We start from the raw sequence: 21267 nt of genomic DNA on the forward strand, positions 1-21267 counted from the left end.
GCAAACTTTTGAGCATAAATGTATAGGTTAAAGTTAGGTTTTGTTTTAGAGTTTTGGGAAAATATTAGTCCTGAAATGGCTTAAACATATTGTGTGTTCATGTCTGTTCATGTATGTGGCATTTAAAACCTGCGGTCTTGCTTTTATCACGTGGACATGTTCTAGCCTGGTATAAATCTTATTTATCTGAAAGATATCAGTTCGTTAGTGTGGATGGCATATCCTCTGACAAGTCAAAGGTATGCTTTGGAGTTCCTCAAGGCTCGGTTCTGGGCCCATTATTGTTCTCACTATACATGCTCCCTCTGGGCGATGTAATCCGAAATCACAATATTAACTTTCACTGTTATGCTGATGACACACAGTTATATATTTCAATGAAGCATGGAGAAGCCCCTAAATTAGCTATTTTGGAAGCATGCATTTCAGATATTAGGAAGTGGATGACAGAGAATTTCTTGCTCTTAAACTCAAATAAAACAGAAATGCTCCTTTTAGGACCCAAAAAACAAAGAGCGTTGCTAGCAGATCTCACTGTGAACCTCGACGGCTGCATGGTCGTATCCCAAAAAACTGTAAAAAACCTTGGCGTTACCCTTGACCCTGACCTCTCCTTTGAGGAACATATAAAATATGTCTCAAGAGTTGCTTATTTTCATCTTCGAAACATCGCAAAAATTATAAACTTTCTATCAAAAACGGATGCTGAAAAATTTATCCACGCTTTTGTTACTTCTAGATTAGATTACTGCAATGCTCTTCTCTCTGGTTATCCAGACAAATTAATAAATAAACTTCAATTAGTGCTGCACACGGCTGCTAGAATCCTAACTAGAACAAAAAAATTGGAACACATTACTCCTGTCATGGCGTCCTTACATTGGCTGCCTGTTAGGGTTAGGGCTGATTTTAAGGTTTTACTCTTAACCTATAAATCAATACATGGACTTGCTCCTACTTACCTGGCTGAAATGATCCAGCCATACATACCTACACGTAACCTTAGATCGCAAGCTGCAGGCCTTTTAATTGTACCTAGAATTTCTAAACAAACAGCTGGCGGCAGGGCCTTTTCTCATAGAGCTCCACTCCTGTGGAATGATCTGCCAATTAAGGTTAGAAATGCAAACTCAGTGCAAACTTTCAAGTGTCTACTAAAAACTCATCTCTACAGCACGGTTTATAATTAGGTGTAGCCTGGCCCGGGGACGTGAAGGTGACCAGTAGGCTTGATACTGTCCACCCTTGCTGTCTTGCCAGGTGGGCTCTCGTCGCCACTGGGATGCCCTCCCTCCAATGCCTTTCGAGGGAAGAGTCACTGGCTTGTTGTTGACTCTCTGTTGCGCACTTGTGCAATTGGGCTGTACGCCGCTAGCAATACTCGGCCCTCATTCAGGGGGGTTGCGGTTGGTGGGTGTCCCTTTGGTTGATGCCTGGCAATGTGGTTGGATTGATTTCCTGCCTGTTGGGCCCTGTCCGGGGCCTCCCCCGGGTAGGGCCACAGTGTCACCGGACCCCCCCGTCTCAGTTCCAAGGTGTTACGCTGCTATATTATTGTGCTGGGGGATATGAGGGATGTACTGCTAACTTTTCTCAGTTTCCTCCAGTTTTAAATTTTAGAAGGAGATGAGGTCCCTTTCCACACCTGCGGATTACCTGGTTTGGGGGGCCCGTTGCTGTCCCTGTCCTTGTCCACCTGGTCATACTTCTGACCTAGTCTAAATTCAAAAAGACTCTGGATTTAGCCCAGAGAAATGTATTTATTATTCCAATTGGACTCTTAATATCTCACCCGGCACAGCCAGAAGAGGACTGGTCACCCCTCTGAGCCTGGGTCCTCTCTAGGTTTCTTCCTAAAATTCGACCTTAGGGAGTTTTTCCTAGCCACTGAAATTCAACACTACTGTTGTTTGCTCCTTGGGGTTTAAGGCCGGGTGTCTCTGTAAAGCACTTTGTGACAACTGCTGTTGTAAAAAGGGCTTTATAAATAAATTTGATTGATTGATTGATTGATTGATAAACAAGGTGAGACAGTTTCCCGCCACAACAGAATTTCTGTTATCCAGCAGTAACCTTAGTTACTTGCCTGATATTAAAGTATGGTCTAGATATCTTCTAGATATAGTACTCATTAGTCATGCTCAACTTAACTCTACTCATAGCCTAGTGGGTGGTGCTGAGTAGGAATGATATTGCAACAGTTTTTGCCTCCTGTTTATTGTAATGTGTGGTATATAGCTAGCACCACCTGAAACACTCAATAATGCTAATCTTTTCAATGTTTTTTTTCTGAAGGACCTAAAGCCTAGCAATATAGTGGTGAAGTCTGATTGTACTCTGAAGATCCTAGACTTTGGCCTGGCAAGGACTGCAGGCACCAGCTTCATGATGACCCCGTACGTGGTAACGCGGTACTACAGAGCTCCAGAAGTCATCTTGGGCATGGGTTACAAAGAGAACGGTAAGACGGGTTCTAGAACATGCTCTGGGGTTCTACCTCTGTAACGCAATAGTATTAGGGGGTGTTCTAATACTCCAACACATCTCAGTAGGTTTGTTTTCACAGGCAGTGTTAACTAACTGTTTTAGTTAGGCATTGTTCTAATACTTTAATACACTTGCACACATCCAGTGTTCAATCAGATAACAGTCATAATGCTCTGATACCTCTGGAGACACAGAAGTTTGACAAGAATTGAAATAATCTGAAGTCTGTGACTTGAACTCTCCATTTTATACACTGAACTCAATAAGATCAGGTTAGGTATCTAAGGTAACTGACTCTAGAGGTTGCAGGAGCTGTGAGAGAAGGTCTGCAAATTATAGAGGATTTCTGTTGCATGGACATACCAGGCAACCATTGCAAGTGAGTTGGCCAATCATTGTTGGTCAGTCAAATTGTTAAGGTTAAATTGTGAGGTTCCAAGTCCAGTTTCTTCATTCATATTTCTATGATCTCTACTGCATGGATTGAGAACAATAAATGCATAAATATTTTTTTTTAGCTCTGTACTACATATTAAGATTAAGATTAAGGCTTGACAAGGAGTACTCATGCAAGGCAGGCCATGGATTTCTTGCCAGCAACCAAGCCCTTGGAGACTGACAGACTCTCTCTCTCTCTCTCTGTTTTTCTTGATTAATGAGATACTCATTTGTCTGCATGCAAACTCTTTCTCTCTGTCGCTAATTATCCATCGGAGATTGAATAACCGTCACATCCGAATCAGTTGCCTTTTGACACAGCTTTCTGTTGACGATAATGACTCTTTCTCAACTCCTCATTCCTCAACCACTCGCATTCTCTTCCTTGTCGTAGCCACGTTCTCAAAATGCATTGGAGGAAAAATTAAGAAAAGGGACAATTATTCTCCTCTAATCCATTTCAAGAAAGATGAGAGGAGAAAGGGTGCAAGGAAAGAGGAAGTGAGAAAGAGGGCATAGGTTTTTCTTTTCTAATGCTAACCTCTGACTTATCTCTCACTCTCTGCCTCTGTACCTGCAGTGGATATATGGTCGGTGGGGTGCATTATGGGAGAAATGGTGCGTCACAAAATCCTGTTCCCTGGCCGGGATTGTATCCTTACTCAGATAATGCAAACAATGGCCGTTGATCTCAATCAAACAATAAGGGATATCATTTGCAACTCACAATTTTTTCTTTACTTCAGCAAGAATTTCAGTTTAAGCCAATATTATTACACGTGGAACATATTTAATTCAGATTTGCAGTTTTTAACATTTTAAGTGTTCTGGTCTGTTTACTCATCGCCTGGATTTTTGCAAAAATGGCACCCTACAAATTATGCATGTAATGTTTGCAATCACATTGAGACTGCATGAACAGACATTTAAAACAGAAATTTTTTGCTTATATATGGTATACCCTACAATCAGTGTCTTTCCAGAGGGTTTACTTTACAATACAGAAATATAGGCTTCTGCCCTACAGGCCTGTCTGGACAAAACGTAAGGCAAAATTACTTTGCTTTATGGCCCAATTCCTAAATATCTCTTTATAGATGATTCTTTGAAGATTTATCAATACCTGACATATGTATTCCTCTGTGAGGTACAGGGCTGCTGTAGCTATATAGTGACTCTAACCAAGCTTTCTTCTCTACTGTCCGGCTTCACAAATCAACCTCTTATTTTCTATTGCCATTCTTTTAATGCTCCAGACATTCAATAACCCTTGGAAAATAAGCTGCTCTTCTACTTCAAGCCCTGTCAACAATACACACAAATTGTTTAAAGTGTGTGCTAACAAAGACTTATTTTGGCACTCCTTGGCAGGATGAGACGTCCCTCACTCTGAATATTTGTGCTTTTCTTAATTGGTATATTTCTGCTTGTGTCTATCCCGTGGCACAAGGCACCATAACCCTCAGGTTACATATTGCAGCATGATTGAGAAGCCCATGTAGCTAATAGAGCACTGAATGCAGATAATTAGCATTCTAACTTTGATGGTGCCTGTGTTTGTGTGTGTGTCTTTCAAAGTGTCTGCCAGGACTAAACATTATCCAAACATGGTAGTTAATGAAAATACGAGTAGAGTGAAATCAAGAATTTAGTCTTATAGTGTATATTTTTCAGGCTATAACATACAGTAATTTTCTACTTTAGTTTATACACTAGAGTGGCTTCACATTGCTTCAACAGAAGCAATAAGGACAGCGTGACAATTTTAAAAGGACAGCCATGTCTCCATTATTCTTTTTCATGCAATTTTGTTCCCTTTCATGTCTGGGTTGTTCAGTTCACGATTATGGCCCTGCTTCATCACAGTGAGACCTTGCCAATTCATTCTGATTCTTATCACACTGCTCACTCAATTCCTGGCACATAGCACTGACGAAGCACTGAAGAGTGCATTCCCTGGCCAAAAACCACAGTTAAACTTGCAAGTGCCCATACTACCAAAAACAGTCACAAGAGTGTGACAACACCAGACAACCCTGTCTAACATCCACTTACCCACCATGATTCAATTTGCGTCTCTGCAAGACACAATCAGGATTTCAACCCCTAAAGATAAGACCTGCGAAGCAGTGTCTCAGACCACTGCGCCATAGAGAGGCTCAGTTTTACTAGAGCTTTACTCAACCATTTTTGTGGTAGTTAAACAACGATAGGCACCCTGACCGCATAAACAATCAAAACAATATTTTACAATAACTTGACCGACATGGCTCACAATGATGTGGTGTTTTTTGTATGTCCGTGTGCAGTGTGCATTGTATGCTTGATGGAGTTTGTGTGACCTGTGAATGTATCTGCATGTGGCGTTTACTGGGTGACTGGTATGGGGCTCGTTTTGGCCACAGTGGACATGTGGTCTGTGGGCTGCATCTTTGGAGAGGTGATAAGAGGGACAGTGCTGTTCCCAGGCACCGACCGTATCCTTGCCTCCTTTTGTTACTGTTATCAACAATATGCATAGCAAAGTTAACTCCATCCGACGTTCTACAATTGAGTCAAGCAGCGACTAGTTTGGGCGGGAATGCGCTCTGACGTTGCATGATATTGAGTTTATGAAAACAAAAATAGCATATTTTTTAGGTAATTTTATTTTTATGTGATGTAGCTTAAGCCCGCCCAGACTAGTGAACGGTCACCATATTTTGAAATAGAAGGTTATGTTAACTTGACCACACTACACAATATTGTCCACTACTAGAATACATGGCGCTTGATAGAACCCAACTGCGTTTAATTGTAAGTAATATATACGCCCCTTAAAATTGTTTACAGAATGCTTGGAGACAGAGGATAAGGTCAGTGCTGTCTCCCAGTATTCTGTTTCTGTAAGTCTGGTGTGAAACATTCGAGCATGGAACTTGGAACACCAAAAGTTGAGAAACACATGCAGTGGATATAAAAAGTATATGCACCCTTATTGAAAAGGCAGCTTTTATTTATGTAAAGGCTGAAATGAAGACAGATAACGTCAGTGTGACGTCCTCCTCCGGCTTGGATCCGCTTCCGCGCTCCGCCACTCCTGAACTCCATGGCTCTTGAACGCACCCCAGTCATCGGATCCCAATCGCCCTCATTCTGAGCACCTGTGTCCCCAACTGAGTCTGGTTTATGTCCCAATTTAGTCCTGTTCAGTTCTCCCTAGCCTTTGTGAGGTATTGTTTGTCATTTTGTCATTCATACTGGGCCTTTGGTTTTTTGCTTCTGCCTAGTGCATCCCAATTCCCGTGTTTGACCTTTGACTGCTTTTCTCCTCGACTTTGTCTTTAGCCTTGTGGTTGTGTAGTAGTTTGCCTCCCGTGGTTTTGACCCTTGCCTGTCCGACTATCCTTTTCCTTGCCATGCCTGGAGTTCATCTCCTAATAAACCACTTGCTCCGCAACTGGAACCAGTCTCTCTCTGCCTTGACCCATTTGTTACAGTCAGTTGTTTTTTCTCTATCTTAAATAAGATCTTGTCACCAATTATACCTTATATAAAGAAAAAAAGACCCCTCGTCAACTCCCAAAAATATTCTCTTATGCTATAAGATACATACAAAAACAAGTTGTCATTCTGATCTGGAAACAAGATAGAACCCTACACTGTCATGGCAACCATAGTTCTAAGTCAGAGTTAACAGACCTCCTGATCTGAGCTACCCCTGGTCTCTGTCATGCCCAAATGGAAGAAACAGAAGAGACTCAGGCAACTTCACCTTGGAGCCATCTGTAGTTGGGTCATAGATAAGATAGGTTTGAGGCCTGGCACCTCGGCTGTGGCCATAATCACTTCTATGAACAGGGCATGCTGACCTAGGTCTTCTATCTGTGGCAATCATGAACAGTCTAAAGCAAATTCAGGCCTAGTCTAAAACAGTCCATTTATTACACTTGATTTGCAGAATAATGGATGAATAAGGATATGTTAATAAATACATTTTCCACAATTCCTCCCTTTTGTCCCATCAGGGACAACACAAACAGAATAATTAACTTCTATTTAAAGGATACATTTATTCCATATTAAAAACATCCAGGATCTTAAGGACCAGGAGGTTACATTTACTTTAAATAAGTTAAATCTGAATCAAACACTGACAGTCAAGACAGTTGTTTTGGTTATACAGATTACATCTGGCTCTTCTGCTACGGGAGGGTCCATCATCCATCCGAGGTCCATCATCGTAGTCGTCCTGTGGTTTGCCACACTGGGCCAAGGCACCTTCTGGGTTTGATGTATACCATCGTTGCAACTCCAGGTTAACTATGTGAATACTTTACCTAAGCATGGACTTATGGTGTAGTCAGTATATATGGGCATCAGTAAATCAGTAAGTAAATGAATCAGTAGGTTTCAGATCTGGGAGAATCAGTAATGTTAATCATTGGGATGTCTCAAGCTAAGGCATGTCTCATTTCTATGCTAAACTGATACATTGTGCAAAACTGCATACTCAGAGCCAGCCGATGCACACAAGAAATACTAAAAGCTATAACTACTATAATTAAAATTACTACCAACCCATTCAAAGCTCACCAAGCAATACTGAGCCTATCCCTCAGCTATCCTGGAGAATGGTCCTTTGATGTCATCACTGTGGACCTGGTGGGAAATGTCATTAATTAGTTCAGAGACAGTGGAGTTCTAGTATGGTATAAATGTACAACATTCTTATCAAAGCGCATGTTCCTCCCTGAGAGGCCAACAGATAGTCTAAGGCTGTAAGCCCTGTTCTGTAGAGAAAACAAGCTGGTAGCTGCTAGCTCTTCAGAAATCAGATTACTTGCCCTAGCGGTCGCATTAGCAAGATGTTATACCTTGAAAGCTAACTCACACACCTGATCCAAGGACTGCATCACATCGTACATGGGAGGTGACCTGCCCATCATTCGAGTGCCCATGGTCTGCTTATAGGTCAGCTAGGATAGAACACGTGTGTACCGCTGGATACAATAAAGTTAGAGATTGGAACAGACTACCACCTGATGGCCTGGGCGTATCTCCTGACGCTCCGGTTTTGGATCTCCTTTAGGAGTAGAAAGAGTACAGTAGAACACAGTTCCATTGATTAATGTGGATGGGTTAATGACAAAGAATAAAATTCTAACTTCATATCTCCTGAGCACATGGGTTATCTTTACTTTTCCAGGGCAGTTGCTACCTAGTATGGCTGCTTTCTTCTCCTGTCCCATAAGGCTGTTTTACACATTTGGGCAGAAGATTTGGGTGAGGCAGAGAGAAGACTTACTGTTATCTTAGGGGACCCTGGGGTCAACAGACATTATGTATGGGCTGTCCTGTCTCCCTTGCAAACTGTGTGGTTTACTATTGGAAGAGAGGCAGCTCGTCTGTTTCTTACCTCCAGTTTTAATTGAGTTGTAATGTCGGGAATGAGTGGGACGAGTTGGTTCTCCCTTTTCTCCTATGGGCTACCCATCGCACCTGGATACCTCAACCAATGAGAGCACCGTGCTCCTGATTATTTACCTTTTTGAGGTAGAAATGATGAAAGACATGCATACAGTGTAGAACTTAGGATATTTAGCCTGTCATGTAATTGTAATGTATAGGAGAGAGAGCCTCCATTTTCCCTAACAATTGGTCTGGAGAATATATATGAGTGTAGGGTGTTCTGACAAAGACCTGTTTTAGGGGAGAACCCCTGTGGAAGCCATTCTTTGTTAGTAGCTAAATTCAGTCCTCCTGTTATATATTGTCAATCTGGGCTCCCACTAAGGTCCCTGCTAGGTCTGTTCTTCCCCATTTGGACATTGCTTTCCCTAAAATGTGTTGTTGGAGTGTGTGGGTGAGTGGTGGAAGTATTAAGGTGCAGTGTAAGGGTGAAGTGTAAGTGTGGTGACTGTCAAGAGTTAATTTTCCAGGCCCGCCCTTGACAGTCCCTGTGGATTCTAGACTCCACAGAAATCACCAGTAGGCTGACCTGGATCACAGCTATCATACCGAGGCAGCAGAGGAGGAGGTCACATGATTTTCCTGCTCTCGTGTTGGTCTGCCAGTTTTGTCTTTCTTTGAGTCCAGGCCGGACATGTGATGTATGTCCTGTGCTGGAGGTGTTGTGCTTTACTAAGATGTTGAGCTGTCGTTTTGTTCAATGGGGCCAACTGCTGAGGCCCATTGTCAATCAGTTGTTGCTTCCTTCGCAGAAGGAAGATCAGTTATCTTTACTGCTGTTTTTCTGGTTGGCAGGAATTGTTTGGGCTTCCTCATGGAGTCCTTCCATTTTATTCTGGTAGAATTTTCGTTTCAGCCGTTCAATGTGTCTTTACCCATCCCGATTTTTACTCCCACTGGATTTTAATTTAGCTAGTACATTCTAGTTACACGTTTTGACTTCCTGCTCCATTTTGACCTGATATAGCACAACCTCTATCCTAATAGATGTCAAAGTCTAAATGTAATTGTGAAGTTACTCCCCAGTCCTCTCCCTTTACCTGGCACAAATTCCTGTTAATGTCCTTGTTCATTAATATTGACCCAAAAGGGCTCTTTGTGTTGTACACACACGGTCTCACCCTCTTCTGTAGAAAGCCTCAGATCACTTGCTGTTGGGCAAAAGGTTCAAGGTTCAAATTCAAGTAGTGTTGTTCTGTCTCACCGTCGGATTGGAGATGTGTTCCAGACATAACAAGATTGTCATGCCTTCTGCCTTTCCCAAACAAATGTCCGTTACGCCAGAAATCGGTTTCTGGAACTCAAAAGGTACCAAAGGGAAAGGTTGCAGGAGGTTTCACTTCACATGATTGTTCCCAATTCGTCTCCATGCATTGAGCTAGAGGTCTGCCACATCATCCTTATAGGAGAAAGGACAAGACAAAACACTATATCAGTTTAATTATTCTCCTGGGCCCCAGCAAACAGGCTACAACATCTGTTCTAAAGATATTGTTCACTGGTCAGTAGGTTCTGAATAAAAGCTAAGTAAATACTGATCTTTTGGTGCTATGTGGTAGTGGTTTACAAAGCTATTTCACCAACTCAAATCTTAAATTAGCTGAAATAAAACACCATAGTGTCCTGGAAAAATAATAACAACGAAACAAAAATAGATACTAGGCCTTTGCTGGTAAATTGTTAAGACCCAAACATGAAATTAAATATTAAAACAACTTAAATGAAATGAAAATACAATTCCCCTCTGCTCCCTGATCTCCCTATGTCCTGGTGAATGGCTCATGACTGGTGTAGTCATGGATGTTGAAGCCACGTTTTATTTTTGTCTCTCAGCACTGGTGAAGGCAAAATGACAATAGTGGGATTGATGCTAAATGATTAATGCTAGCTCACTCCTTGGTTTATACTTGTATGGGCTGAAATATGTGCCACCAGAAACTGAATTTGAATTATTTATATTTGAAATTGTATTGTTTAATTTGAATAATTGCATTGAAAAACTGAATCTGAATTTTATAATTTGAAATTGAATTTATTCGTTTGGATCCGAAGTCCAATAAAATGTGATCCTCACTGAAAATTAAACTCTCTATATATCTTCACATTCACTTCTCACAATTCAGATTCAGTTCTCAAATTCAATTTCAAGTTACTGAGACAGACATCCGGGTAGTTGGAGGATGAAGGAAGAGCAATCGAGCGCAGATCGATAGATAGCGTTCATTGGCGCATAGGACTCCTCTTGGGCAAATCAGCACATACGTTTTGGAGCATAGTACATGAAACAAAGGAAGAAGCTCTTGCTTTGCCAGTGGCCGGCCTTGACCCAGAACGCCCAGACTGGTGTGACCACCATGGATTCGGCTGGGACAAATACGGTAATTACAATTTAACATATCTACGATCTTTTGTTTAACTGTCGTTAATTATATATCTGTTTTGTAGAAACAGGGGAAATTAAATTTCTCTCGACGTTGCAAACACAGTAGCTAATATCCCGGGTTTTTATGGTGGCCTACTAGCTCTGGTAACAACATCTTTGCCTGGTGTTTATTATTTCTAAACGTTTGCCTCTTCTTTCGGTGAAAATGTTGTTGCAAACGTAACTAGTGCTAGCCGCCGCCAAGTAGACTGGTCATGTCTTCAGCGTGATTGTTTAACTACTCCTTGTGATTGTCATTGACACCGTCAGGGTATTGCTTACTGAGAGGGAGGGAGAGTAGTAAACGTGTCTGGTCGCTGTGTTTGGCAGGTGCTAGCATAATGTAAGGCCATAAACTTCAGGGCAATTACACCATAGCACTAGCCCTATTCTTTTTACTTGAATGCATAGCTAATTCCGGTTGACTTGAACACTAAAATAGCACATTTACTCTTCGAAAGAAAGCTGGCTGTTCTCCGTATTTGCAGGGAAAGTAAAAAGGGATGGTTTTTAAAACTAGCAATCCAGTAGTGCTTTCATTATTTTGTTGTGAGCATTATCTAGCTAGCGCTACAGTAAATATGGGCTAGTAGCTAGAAAACCGTGCTTGCCACTATATAATAACATCATATTTTGTCAACTTAGTGTAAAAACAGTCATGTTTATATTAAATGTAATAGTGCATATGGTATTGTGGTCTATATCCCAGATAGCAATGAGTCGGCGGACCGGAGGCGGTCCTCCAAAGACAGTAGAAGCGTCAGAATGTCTAAATCGCAAACACGTTTGCCAGCTTTCCGCCGGCGGCAGACGCTTTTTAAAAGCGGCAGTCGCACTCCTACCGCCTGTGTTCTGCGGCCGGCCCGTGGTCCAACCGCCTTTCCACCGCCGTTATACAAAAGGTTTTCGAGCGATCTGCCGCTTTTATATATATTTAATATTTATAGCATGCAGTTTATCGAGAATAATGATTGATCAAACCAGACAAATTTCCATTTGGTGTTTTAATTCCACATTTCAAAGTAACTGTCATTCAAACAAGATGTGTCAGATCACTGAAATAAATAATAGGCAGAAAAAAATAAACATAAATACACACAAAACATGCAGGTTTCCAATAAAATGTTGGTTAAAAAAAAAAGAACAGCCATACAAGCAAATTACAACACAAACACAATCATTGTTAATAATATAGAGGTCAGCTCTGGGATGAAAATAATTACCAGTAAACATAACAAGTAATGAGGATATTTGGTACCAAAGAATGTGCAGGATACCAAATAAAACGAGGTAGAACATCACATTTTCAAGCCATTGAGTAAAGCTCTAGAGTAGAATATTCCATTATAATGGCATTGCTGACCTGGAGCACAATATTTACACCATGCTGCATTAAGATGTCTCTTGTATCTGTGATAAACAACTTGATATACATATATAAAAATACAGAGGTAAAAACAGTAGTAGAACAGACCATTATAACTGCAATGCTGACCTGTGGCACAAGGATTTACAAGCTATATTTAACAATAGAATAACAGTTAAGCACTGTGATGGAATGAAAAATGCTGATGTTAAAAACAGTAAGTAGAATATTTGGTACCAGGTACTGTGCAATATCAAGTATCAGAGGTACGAAATAGTATTTCCAAGCTATTATTAATTGAATAACAGTTAAGCATAGTGATGAAATGAAAGTAGAATGTTGGTACTAGTTAATGCGCAATATCAAGTAACAGGTATGAAATAGGATTTGCAAACTATAATAGAATCGTTAAGATAGAATGAAATAAGCCAATACTAAAGTTAATACAAAAAAAACAGGGGGGGTTTGGTGAGTGTAGTCTGGCACTTCTGGCTTCTTGATGTTACTGACTGCAGGATAAAGAAAGTGTTCCAGTTCAGGGATGCTGGGGTGTCAGTAGTCAGCCTAGGTTTAAGGGGTCGGCTGTGGGTCCTTCTCAGCTGGGCGGCTTTTTCCTCCTTCACAGTCTGATGCTCCTTTCAGGTAACGTTAACCTGGACCGCCTCATCAGTGGCATCCTGGGTTGCCGGGTTCCTCCGGAGGGCCCCTGTAGAAAATACAGATCTGTCATTACATTTGAATGGCATACGGCATAAGGGCATCTACTTAAAAAAATTACTTTGAACAATGGTCTTCAGGAACAGGTCTCTAAAACAGGTTTTATCCCCTATACCAGTCCAGGTTGTATTAACGGCAAGGTTATTAGAGAAAATACTCTGAAGCATTCTCCACACTGTTGTCTTCAGGTCCCTCCCACATTTGATAGCCAAAAACCGAAGCGGAAAATCCAAAAATGTGTTAAATTAAATTTCTCGCAAGCTTCTCATACATAAATATAAAATGTGACAGGCTGTGGATTTAGACTGTAGAATATACAGTGTACAAACTTAATTTGACTTTTTAGATTACCCTACGGCCTTATAAACGAAAGCAACACACTTACAAATCGTTCCTGGAGCTCTTTATCCTCCCTCAAAATGCTGTCAAGAAACACCAAATCTTCCTGGGTGTCTAGGGGGAGTAACATCCCCTGGCAGGGATAGCTCTCCAACAGACACATTGGCACTGAAATGTTGCAGCATAATGTCCATTTTGTTTTCCATGCTACGCACAACATCGCCAAACTCTCCAAGACGTCGCAGCACTAGGGTCTGATCTGCACCTACAGGGGTTCCCAGAATAAAATAATAAAGTAGTCAGTCCTGGTCCCTCAATTACTAAACAATGACATTTATACCTAGGTCTAATACACGTACATGTGGACCCAGTGGGAATTAAATCAACAACCACAGGTGTTGTTTGCAAGTTGTACCTGATTGCCCAGTGCGAGCAAACATCTTCAGCATTGTCCCAAATAGCTTCACCTGCTCTTGAAGCGAGCCGCTGTCACCCGAAGCTACAAAATGAAAGGCATATGGTCATTCTGAACCTACATTACACACAAAAAAGTAAAATTAAAGAGAGTGCATGTTCTCACCTGCTCGTGCATGGCTCCCCTCCCTCAGGGCATGGCTCCCCTCCCTCAGGGCATGGCTCCCCTCCCTCAGGGCTTGGTTCCCCTCCCTCAGGGCTTGGTTCCCCTCCCTCAGGGCTTGGTTCTCCTCCCTCAGGGCTTGGTTCTCCTCCCTCAGGGCTTGGTTCTCCTCCCTCAGGGCTTGGTTCTCCTCCCTCAGGGCTTGGTTCTCCTCCCTCAGGGCTTGGTTCTCGTTCTGGAAAACTAAAGGCACTATTTTCAAAACTGTTAAAAAACTGGACATTAGGACATAGGCCTAGAATATACCTTCATTGCTGAAAACTTCATGCTGTACATGCGATGCCAGGGGAGTCCAAGGGCCAATAACGGAGCGATGACTTTCTCCTATTGATTATCATTGACGTAAAAATATGTTTGAAGTTATTGCATACATGTAATGAATTGGACTTAAATGTAACAGTTTAGCGCAACGTATTACATACCTCCAGCCTTTTCACCCATTTGCTGCCAGGGTACATTTTCTGCTGGGGGTGTAAAGTTTAGTACTTGACGAACTGGGGGAAAAAACATAACAGCTTTAATTTCACTGCAGAGATTGCATATTCAGTAATGAAACAATAATTGAACTGTGCAAAGCTAATGATATGTACAACACACCTCCACACCTTTTATCCAGAAAGTCAAGTGCCCTAAAGAAAAACAGATTATGGATAAAAGGATTCCTAATCTTAAATAGAAGCAATAGTTTCCAAGACAAAAAACATCACAAATAACATCACTTACTTGTACTCAAACTCTTGGCTCTGAAGTGGAGTCTGGATTACTGGGGAGAAACCTGGTTCTGAGAAAGAGGGAACAGAAATTTGAAAATCTAACAAAGTGTACAGTTTAGTTACAGGATCACAAATTAAGCATCACAGCAATACATTTTACATACCAACTCTGAAGTCTACAGATGGCTCAACATTTTCCTGGTTTTCTGGAATCAATGCAACTTCTGTAGAATGTAGTGATTCAAGTGAATGTCCTGTTTGTCCCTCTCAACTCTTCATTATTATTTTCCTTTTGGCCCAGTAACTAAACATGTGACTAACAATGTATTTACCTTTAAAACCAAAACGATTGACCAACAGTAGGTCTCTTGGGTGAAGATAATCTGTTATGCTCTGGCCAAGGTATCTGCAACAAAACCGGATTGTTAACGTTAGGAATATACAGTAGCTATGCTGTGGGGGGGAAACATTATCAGCCAAATGTGGAACAGTGAAATTGTTAAAAATAAAATGTATTCATTGGGTGTTGTGATTCAAGTGAACACAGAATGTTCCTCAAACACAAATGTACAGCAGTTCAGAGAATTAGAAATCACAATCGCCTTAAATCCAGTACAGTAGCAACACAGCACAAAACATGCTAGCCACGGTGTGTACTGTAACAAAGGCAAAACAGCATGTGCTAGCTAACACTTACTCTAGCTACTGGACTAGCAGCATACTTGTTCAGGCAAACAAAATAATTTAAACAACATATATACATCGTTATTTTTGTAAGAAAGACTAAGTTTAAATTTTAGTGTTTTCTAGATGTAAAGCTTTTGCTACCTATTATAGCTCGTTAAAATTCAACATGTACTAACAACATTGCGTTAACAAGGCTACTTTAGCTAGTTAGGCCAGAACAAAGATGACTACACATTTTAAATATATAAACTAAAAACAATGTCAACATAATATTGCGTTACACAAAAAGGAAACATGTACTTACTTAAACGATGGTAGTCGATGACTTTGCTAGCTAGCAGACTGTAACTCGCGATTGAGCGACGAACTGATGCGAATGTGTCCAAACCAACATGGCCGGTCGATTTTGAGAGTAGCCTATTTAAAAGCGTCTTGCCGCCGAAGGACCGCGGTCCTTTAGACCCAGGCAACCGCCAGAGAAAATGAAGCAGTCAAAAAATCTCGCAAGAAATGGGAGTGACGTATTCGGCGGCAAACGTTTCATCCCCGCCAGCAGGACGCACCTATAGCCGACAGCTAAGGGCCGGCGGCAAAAAGAAGCCTTGCGGATATTTTTTGCTATCTGGGATAGTGCCTGTTGTATTAATATTTTGTTTTATATTGATATAGCTAGCCATTTACTTGAATAACTTTTTGCAATACATTTTCTTTGGAATATGGAAAACATCCCACTTTGTAATTTTTTATTTGGTAATATTTAAGTTTCCATGTAGATTTCATTATCATTGTGAGTACTTATGTACCTCTGTGCTGGTAAAGGTAAACCAAATATTCAACATGATTGTTTGCTTTCTGTCTCTGAAAAGGTGAACATCCAGAGGCGGGTGACACAGTAGGCTATCCAGGTCACCTGTCCCCCAGGACGTTTCTCCAGTGGCTCACAGGACAGGGCCACATTCCTGTCTTACCAGAAGAGAAACTTCAGTCTTTGTGCAGTTCAACCACACCTGTGACATCCTGTATGGTTCACATACAGTTTGCTACCCAACAGTCGCTGCATGTTGTAATACAATCCACCTACCTGTTAAGCATATGCAAACCTCTACTGAGTTCAAACAAGTGATGACAGAGGCCTTCCATCTAGGGCAGGCGTTTCAAATATGCATATACAGGGCTGGTCATAAAATTAGAATATCATCAAAAAGTTGATTTATTTCAGTAATTCCATTCAAAATGTGGAACTTGTATAATGTATACATTCATTCCACACAGACTTATATTTCAAGTGTTTATTCATTCAAAAAGTGAACCTTGTATAATGTATACATTCCACACAGACTGATATATTTCATATATTTCTTTTAATTTTGATGATTATAACCGACAACTAATGAAAATCACAAATTCAGTATCTCAGAAAATTAGAATATTGTGAAAAGGTTCAATATTGAAGACACCTGGTGCCACACTCTAATCAGCTAATTAACTCAAAACACCTGCAAAGACCTTTAAATGGTCTCTCTGTGTAGTCTACAGAACTAGACTATCATGGGGAAGACTGCTGACTTGACAGCTGTCCAAAAGATGACCATTGACACCTTGCACAAGGAGGGCAAGACACAAAAGTTCATTGCTAAAGAGGCTGGCTGTTCACAGAGCTGTGTCCAAGCACATTAATAGAGGCAAAGGGAAGGAAAAGATGTGGTAGAAAAAAGTGTATAAGCAATAGGGATAATCGCACCCTGGAGAGGATTGTGAAACAAAACCCATTCAAAAATGTGGGGGAGATTCACAAAGAGTTGACTGCAGCTGGAGTCAGTGCTTCAAGAACCACCACGCAAACATATGCAAGACATGGGTTTCTGCTGTCGCATTCCCTGCGTCAAGCCACTCTTGAACAAGACACAGCGTCAGAAGCGTCTCGCCTGGGAGAGGACTGGACTGCTGCTGAGTAGTCCAAAGTTATGTTCTCTGATTAAAGTAAATTTTGCATTTCCTTTGGACAGAATCCACGTTGCTTGAAGTCCAGTGTAAAATGTCCACAGTCAGTGATGGTTTGGGGTGCTATGTCATCTGCTGGTGTTGGTCCACTGTGTTTTCTGAGGTCCAAGGTCAACGCAGCCTTCTACCAGGAGGTTTTAGAGCACTTCATGCTTCCTGCTGCTGACCAACTTTATGGAGATGCAGATTTCACTTTCCAACAGGACTTGGCACCTACACACAGTGCCAAAGCTACCAGTACCTGGTTTAAGGACTATGGTATCCCTGTTCTTAATTGGCCAGCAAACTCGCCTGACCTTAACCCTATAGAAAATCTATTGGGTATTGTGAAGAGGAAGATGTGATACGCCAGACCCAACAATGCAGAAGAGCTGAAGGCCACTATCAGAGCAACCTGGGCTCTCATAACACCTGAGCAGTGCCACAGACGGATCGACTCCAAGCCATGCCGCATTGCTGCAGTAATTCAGGCAAAAGGAGCCCCAACTAAGTATTGAGTGCTGTACATGCTCATACTTTTCATGTTCATACTCTTATGTCTTAATTAATATTCTAATTTTCTGAGATACTGAATTTGTGATTTTCATTAGTTGTCGGTTATAATCATCAAAATTAAAAGAAATGCATGAAATATATCAGTCTGTGTGGAATGAATGTATACATTATACAAGGTTCACTTTTTGAATGGAATTACTGGGAAAAAAAACTTTTTGATGATATTCTAATTTTATGACCAGCACCTGTACATTCAGACTCAAATAGTAATAGATAAGATATTTGTGCAGTCTTTTATTTCATTTTTTGTCAAATCCAGTTCGTATATGTTAACCCAATTCACTGTTCATGGGTGTATTAAATGACCCAGTGTGCATGGCTAATTGATTTGATATTTTAGATCATAAATCATTGTTAGCCACATTGAATGTTACACCACAAAAAGCATTTCCATATGTGCATCGCACCATTACAATGTTTGTCAGAGAAGATGTCCTTCAATATGTTCTTTCCCACTTCCCTGTGGTTGTGTCAGCGAGACAGAAGTCTGATTAAAAAAATTTGGTGGACTAAAAGGTGCCTGGATACATGGGGTCCTAGACTGGACTTAAGCAATCATGAATTATTAAAAGCCTTTAGTCCTCTGATTGGCACAGGCATGACTGTCAATGATGGTGAAGTAGGTACAAGGCATGTGCGATTGTGGTCAAATAAATATATTTTCCAAAACTATTTGAATGAGAAAGGGGATCAATGGCAAGGCGTAGAGTTCTCGGTCTTCAATGGACATTCCATTTCTGGCACGGTAACACCTGTGTTGGCAGAGTTATGAGAGAGCCCTGAGCTCTCCCAATCAAAATCCTCAATTTGGATTCCCTAAAACCAACAGAAGATAGTATTAATGAATTGTTAACATACATCATCTAGTAATGCAACCCATTTCATCAGCTGTAGCTATTCTTTTCGGATATCACTGACATACTATGTATTAGATGACATCATTTCATACATTAATAGTAGGATATTATTATTAATATTTATTGTGGGACTAATAATATTCCAAATAGGAGATGTGAGCTACAGAGAGGTAGCTGGTAACATAATCTAGAAGTGGTAAAGGTTGAAAGTAGTAGGTTTTCATTGCAAAGAAATGTAATTGCTTTATCATAAACAGATTCAATCATCACTGATTGCTATGGATTTCATGTCAAGTTGATATGAAATGTGATGGAGGCGATGGAATAGTTTAAGGAATAGTAGCAAACCAATTATATTTGTTATGTGACTACAAGCCAACTAGTTATGAATGTAACAATATTGCCAGATAGGTTTCCTATACCATGTTAACAGTAAAAACTAATTTGTAACTGGTTGGATCATGCCCATAATCACTATAACGTTAAGTTTCACCTTGCTCAACTTTGTGCAGATCATCTCCAAAAGAACAGCTGGGTTGTTTTAAGTCACAGGTGGGACTGGCAAGTTAGCTAGCACGATGCCTTCTATTTCTAGATCTTCTTACTAAGTTAACCGGTACTTATCTGAGCTAACGACATGATCACTGTCACTAGATATAAAGAAATCATTGACTTTCACTCGGTGCTATTCACTGACAGTAAAACTTTTTTGAAAACATTTTTATTGTACGCACTGCTGTTTGTAGACTAGCTCCAGCGCTCCTTGCTGCGTTGCTAAAATAATAGCTGAAACAATGCTATCGTGCTAGTCATAAATATAGAACAATGGTGCTAGCTAGTCGTCTAATGTAATTGTAAACATGATTTGTGTATGCTCGCGGACTAAACGAAACGTTTCTACAAAACAGCTATAACATTAACGACAATTAAACAAAAGATCGTTAGATCGTAGATATGTTAAATTGTAATTACCGTATTTGTCCCAGCCGAATCCATGGTGGTCACACCAGTCTGGGCGTTCTGGGTCAAGGCCGGCCACTGGCAAAGCAAGAGCTTCTTCCTTTGTTTCATGTACTATGCTCCAAAACGTATGTGCTGATTTGCCCAAGAGGAGTCCTATGCGCCAATGAACGCTATCTATCGATCTGCGCTCGATTGCTCTTCCTTCATCCTCCAACTACCCGGATGTCTGTCTCAGTAACTTGAAATTGAATTTGAGAACTGAATCTGAATTGTGAGAAGTGAATGTGAAGATATATAGAGAGTTTAATTTTCAGTGAGGATCACATTTTATTGGACTTCGGATCCAAACGAATAAATTCAATTTCAAATTATAAAATTCAGATTCAGTTTTTCAATGCAATTATTCAAATTAAACAATACAATTTCAAATTGTGATTCAAATTCAGTTTTTCAATGCAATTCTTCAAGTTTAGCAATTCAAATTCAAATATAAATAATTCAAATTCAGTTTCTGGTGGCACGTATTTCAGCCCATAATACTTCTCCTAATACAGACAGACAATAAGGATGAATCACCCAAATAGATTCCTCACAAATGCTTTATAACTCCGCATTCTACTCCACCTTCCTTGGACACCACTCTCTCGACACTGAGGAGAGACAGAAATTGTTACTATTACACATAGATCCCATTAGGAGATCAAAAAAAAAACATTTGATCTAACCCAACAGCATTTGTGAGGATTTTGAATTGAACTAATGTAACATTAGCGTTATGGGAAGCTTTTCACCATGCTAACAATGTATATGTCAACCTATAAGGACGGCTGTCCTTGCTTTTAGAGTTTAACCAAATGCATGGATCGATTGTGGCGACACCAATACGGTTAAATAGGGACCTTCACCATCTCAGTTGTGCCTCCAAGGCTGGATTGATAAGGACCTCAACACAGAGATAACCACATACTACTTCTTAAGACTATCTGTTCATTGTAATAAGGCGATCCGCTCGTTCTAACAATACTCTGTCATTTTGGTGGGCCAGGAAACCAGCTAACCCCTCTCCCATTCTTATAACCAGTCCAGCGCGTAGGCGCCATGTGCCCTGGTGAAAGGGAGAAAAAGTCATACATAGGGTCTTCCAATGCGGGCTGGTTTTGTGTCACGTCTTTAATTTGCAGATCATTGTTGTTGTGTTTGATGTCGTCGAGTGTGTTGCTGTTACATGTAAGTCTTTAGAACCTTTATGTACAGTCGTTTTGCTGCTTAAGTCAGCCATTTACTTTGTTGTTTGGTCGTGCGTGTTATTGGTTTAATTACAGCCAAAACCCAGACTGCATTCCATCTGCGCCTGGTTCCTTACTCCCGCAACCCGATGACAATAATTTCTAATTAGTTTAAACCTATATTCATAAACCAGAGGTTACACCTAAGGAACCCCACCATCCTTGCCTGGACCAATCCACTAAAACCTGAGGCCTCTAAGGGAATAACTTCAAATGTAATTTGAATAAAGTTAAATGTATGTATAAATTTTTAATACATCTCAGAATAAAAGGTGAAATACATAAAAGGTTGCCATTCATACCTGAAATGCATTTTGAATAGAGTTAAATGCATTGGCCCTATATTCA

The 21267-nt window shown here is 40.6% G+C and overlaps 1 protein-coding gene and 2 long non-coding RNA genes across 14 annotated transcripts in view; 1 reads left to right on the forward strand and 2 right to left on the reverse strand.

Annotated features, from left to right (window-relative positions):
- The window catches only part of mapk10 (mitogen-activated protein kinase 10), a 132993-nt gene that overhangs the window by 79468 nt on the left and 32258 nt on the right, over positions 1–21267 (forward strand). For 10 of the 12 annotated variants that reach the window (XM_029125131.2, XM_029125132.2, XM_029125133.2 and 7 more), the window contains 2 exons: positions 2296–2461; positions 3506–3577. In XM_029125131.2, the coding sequence (XP_028980964.1) occupies positions 2296–2461; positions 3506–3577 (238 nt within the window). Of the gene's footprint in view, positions 1–2295; positions 2462–3505; positions 3578–5330; positions 5403–21267 lie in introns of all 12 variants that reach the window. The other 2 variants (XM_029125127.2, XM_029125124.2) reach the window with 1 other exon arrangement.
- Positions 12779–13841, reverse strand: LOC117595550. The gene is made up of 4 exons (XR_004576778.1): positions 13801–13841; positions 13636–13719; positions 13267–13485; positions 12779–12870 (listed from the first exon to the last, which is right to left on the reverse strand). It is a non-coding gene; the product is annotated as an uncharacterized LOC117595550 (long non-coding RNA).
- On the reverse strand, positions 18033–19675 carry LOC117595552. The gene is made up of 2 exons (XR_004576780.1): positions 19643–19675; positions 18033–18629 (listed from the first exon to the last, which is right to left on the reverse strand). It is a non-coding gene; the product is annotated as an uncharacterized LOC117595552 (long non-coding RNA).

Source organism: Esox lucius, chromosome 14, assembly GCF_011004845.1.
Source record: "Esox lucius isolate fEsoLuc1 chromosome 14, fEsoLuc1.pri, whole genome shotgun sequence".
Classification (NCBI taxonomy): domain Eukaryota; kingdom Metazoa; phylum Chordata; class Actinopteri; order Esociformes; family Esocidae; genus Esox; species Esox lucius.